The sequence below is a fragment of the Henckelia pumila genome, chromosome 3 (genome assembly GCF_033568475.1).
Source record: "Henckelia pumila isolate YLH828 chromosome 3, ASM3356847v2, whole genome shotgun sequence".
Lineage (NCBI taxonomy): Eukaryota > Viridiplantae > Streptophyta > Magnoliopsida > Lamiales > Gesneriaceae > Henckelia > Henckelia pumila.
The window spans coordinates 32,887,446-32,891,995 of record NC_133122.1 but is presented as its reverse complement, the minus strand read 5'-3'; the positions used below and the strand labels follow the sequence as shown (position 1 = coordinate 32,891,995).

The following is a 4,550-nucleotide window of genomic DNA, read 5'->3' as shown; positions in this document are numbered from 1 at the left end:
TTGATATTTAATTATTTCATACTTGTCATATTTAAAGGTTGACAAATTTAATTGTCTGCAACAATATCATCATTGGAGACATTATGTGTCGATAAGTTCATCGTAGTAGGGATAAAATCCCGCAAGGCATGCCATAAGTCCATCATGAACGATCGGGATGCACATATATAGGAGGAACCATGCTACTTCTCATATTTGTAACAAATCCAAAATCTTACGTCTTCACTACGTACCCCTCTCATCCAAGGGAATGTGTAGAATATATTATCATTTCAGACCCTGATCTCCTAATAAAAGCTCCACTTTAGTGCCATTTTCATGAAGATGGTTCATAAAACATATGCAAAAAAATAAAGTAAAAAAATAATATACATTTCATCACTAAATAATAAAAGTATTGAATGTGAAACAAATGAAGTGGATGTTAAATAAACATTTTTATTATTATAAGATTACACAAATAGTAGAAGAAGAATCCTTTAATTTTGACCACAAAAATCAAAACAAAAACTATTATTATATTAACTAAACAAATAGAACATGGTAACGGCAAACCACCACCAGTGACCACACCAATGGCAGCCTCACATTTCCCCGCCGCCCACTTCCCACGGCCGAGCACCACCGCCACCACCTCCACCGCTCCCACCTTCTTCCACTCTCTCCCCAAGCACGCCACCAAAACCAAATCCTCACCGCCACTAAAATTCACAGACCACAAAGATTTCAGGTGTGTGTTCAAGCTCAGAAGCATAGCCCAAGAAACCGAAAGCCAGCCCAAACCAAGCTCGGCCTCCGACACGCAGCAGCAGCAGCAGCAGTTGGTGGAATTCTTGTACGAGGATCTTCCCCATCTGTTCGACGATCGAGGGATCGATCGGACGGCCTACGACGAGCGTGTGAATTTCAGAGATCCCATCACCAAGCACGACAGTATCGGCGGGTACCTCTTCAATATCGCCATGTTGAAGAATATCTTCAACCCAGATTTCCAGTTGCACTGGGTTAAACAGGTGTGACGTGTAGCTCATCTAGCACCGAATGTTAAACGTGGACGAGTTCTCGTGTTCGAGACTCAATTTTAATAATAATAGATGTGTATGGTTTAAAGAATTAATCAATATAATCCGTAGGATGTCCAAATTTAGAAAATGGACATGTTAGTATATTATTTTACTCGCGATATAGACTACGTTTGTTCAACTTATTAAGGTAGTCAACTCGCAGAACCCGCTCGAATTATTTTCCGAATATGGGTGTTGAACTTGTACCAGAAAAGCACATAGTTCTACCTTTACCACTAGTATTTTTAGTACTAGTCCTACACTTACATGCCTCTTGGTACATATGAATCATACTAGAATTAACTAATTCTTTAGCCTATTTGACATTTTGGAGAAACAGTTTTAAAAATTGGTGTAAAACATAACTGATGTGAATATATTTCTAACAATGTCTCTTGACTCTTATGATGTGCCAACATTTCTTTTATGTATAATCTTTTGAGTCTTCCACTTGTTGTCGCGAAAAATTAGAATGCTAACGAAGGCTGCTACCACCTGGGAATTTGGTCGTTTGCATTCGACGAAAAAACCATTTTTTTTTTCTTGATGATTGATTGTATAACGCAGTGTTTGGTACAATTGACATGATTATTGAATGATTATTAAATGAATGATAAAAGACATGATAAATAAGGATTGGTAATTTGTGTTGAAAATAGTATTGTGTTTGGTTTGATTTTTATGAATAAGATTAAATAATGGTTTAAATTTTTTTTCCCAAAAATACATTTATATTTTTTTTGAATGGGTGATTTTTAGGTTAGAGAGAAATGGTAATTATGGAATTTATGTGTAATATAAAAACAAAGATAAGTAATACTAGGGTGAGGGGAGGGTTTAGTTAAACTACTATAAAACAACTTTATCCTTTCTAGGTTAGATTAACTTGTTTTAATAAAAATCCTATCAAACAATGGATTAAATCAAAAATCACACACAAACCTACCTAATCCCTTGTACCAAACACTGCGTTATTGTGTAGACAGGAGCTTATGAGTTAACTACAAGATGGACCATGGTTATGAAGTTTGCTCTGTTGCCTTGGAAGCCTGAATTAGTCTTCACAGGCACTTCTGTTATGGGCATTAATCCACAAACTATGAAGTTCTGCAGCCATCTGGTAAGATTTTTGATATTCATACTCGACTCGACCTAAAGAAATTTATTGTGATCTTTAGCTAATTACATTGATCTCTATAAATATTTCATCTCCAGGACTATTGGGATTCCATTCAGAACAATGAGTATTTTTCTGTGGAAGGTTTACTTGAAGTGTTGAAGCAAGTAATTATAGACATCACAAATAATAATATTACATATATATACTATAAACAATTCCTTGCAAGTGAATATATATCTTTGATTCTTCAAGTGTCACCTTTGCAGCTGCGTTATTACAAGACTCCGGACTTGGAAACGCCCAAATATCAAATACTGAAACGAACTGCCAATTATGAGGTCCTCCTCGAGTTTTTCCAGTTTTTGCAAATAATTCAACGAGCATGTGGTAATATGATCTGTGATATGATATGCGCGCAGGTGAGAAAGTATGAGCCGTTTATAGTCGTCGAAACAAATACCGACAAGCTATCTGGTTCAAGCGGCTTCAACTCAGTTGCTGGGTATAAGTAACATTCTATCAATTACCACGCAAATTTTTAGTTTTTCATGACCGGATCACGTAAATATATCCTGTGTACGCATCATTTGGTTTGAAGGATAATGCAGAGGACGAAGGACGTATACTAGATATTGATAACCTTTCTAGAACTTGAGAAAAAAAGGCGTGTAATCAATTAATGTCTTATCATTTGTATCAAAGGATGCCAAATATTAGTTTTAATTAGTACTATCTGAAATCCAACATATTTCCTAGGTACATATTTGGGAAAAATGCCACGACGGAGAAAATACCGATGACGACTCCAGTGTTTACTCAAGCATTTGACCAGGAGATCTCCAAGCTTTCTATCCAAATAGTTATTCCAGCAGACAAAGATTTGAGCAGCTTACCAGCTCCGAATCAAGATAACATTAGGTTGAATAAATCTGAAGGTGGTATAGCTGCAGTCTCAAGATTCAGTGGAAAACCAACAGATGATATTGCTCGAGAAAAAGAAAGTGCACTTCGATCTGCACTCGTTAGAGACGGTCTGAAACCCAGAGTCGGTTGTATGCTAGCTCGATACAACGATCCCGGTCGAACTTGGAGTTTTATAATGGTATGTCAAATCTCTAATCCTTCTCTTCTTCATGCACAAAACCATATTCACCGTTGATATACACTGCACACTTTTCCATTCTTATCCATCTAATGTGTAAGAAAACTTAGTTTCGAGTGGTTTCACATATATAGCTGGTCACGAGCTCATAAATTTTGTTATAAGGTTTCGAAAATTTTGTTTATTTACGATTTTGATCTTGTATGTTGTCACGTGGCTTAGTCACAAGCACAAAAGTCCCATTTCGTTTTCGTAAACGATACTGACTGGCATTTGTGTTTGTTTCATGTGTGGTGATATGCAGAGGAATGAAATTCTTATTTGGCTCGAGGAGTTTTCGTTGGACTGAGCCATTTGGAACCCTTTAATTTGCTTCATTTTCATCCATAATTGAATGTAAATGTATTGCAAATAATTGCTTCATTTTTAGATTTATTTTTCTTATTTATATGAAAGCATAACAATTCATCCTCAATTACTGGTAAAAATTATAAATAATCTATATAATATAAAAATATTTTAAAATAGGAATTCAACCATTTCAAACAAAATTACTAGCTAGACAATTATAATGTTTCACTTCATTGTTTATTTTTATTATATTTTGTTCATATTGCTATTACTTAAATCGATCTTCTCATATCCATTTGATCACTAAATTAGTTTGTAATATCTTTGCATAATTTCAAGGGAATTTTTAAAAATAATTTTGGTACCCATGCAGATTTAAGATAATTTCAACGTACAAATGCTAAGTGAATCTGTACAAGGTACAACTACAATTTTGGTCATTTATATTTGTCGCTTTGCGATTTCGATTCTCTATGTTCATATTTTAATTTTAGTCTTGTATATTTCGATTTTTGGCAATTTCGGCCTTTTTGTTTCGAAAATGCTTACGTGGCACTATACACGTCATCTCTACATCAGAACTGCATTGGCGTCACATCAGTGTCACATCAGATAAAGGGTTGAGTCGATGCTACCCATGGGGTGGGGTACTATCCCATAGGTAGCGTGGCAGGTTGTGACTGGTCCAAATCAGTGAGCCCCACTGATTTTGACCAATCATGGAAGGACGCGTTGCCCATGGGGTACTATGAACAAAACCAGATAAATGACTAAAATTGAAAAAAAAAATAAAATTAAGATAACAGACTAAAACTAAATTATGAAGTTATAGATGATCAAAATCGCAAAGTAACAAACATACACAACTAAAAAACAAATTTTTTCATTTTGGTTTAATTTAATAGAATATTTA

At 35.1% G+C, this 4,550-nt stretch overlaps 1 protein-coding gene across 1 annotated transcript; it reads left to right on the top strand.

The window, feature by feature from the left end:
• Positions 1 to 549: 549 nt before the first annotated feature.
• On the top strand, positions 550 to 3,814 carry LOC140892954 (uncharacterized). Its single transcript, XM_073302017.1, has 7 exons — positions 550 to 1,013; positions 2,047 to 2,184; positions 2,280 to 2,348; positions 2,451 to 2,522; positions 2,604 to 2,686; positions 2,941 to 3,286; positions 3,591 to 3,814. The coding sequence occupies exons 1-7, from the start codon at positions 576 to 578 to the stop codon at positions 3,633 to 3,635; spliced, it is 1,191 nt and encodes a 396-aa protein (XP_073158118.1). The 5' UTR covers positions 550 to 575; the 3' UTR covers positions 3,636 to 3,814.
• Positions 3,815 to 4,550: the final 736 nt, after the last annotated feature.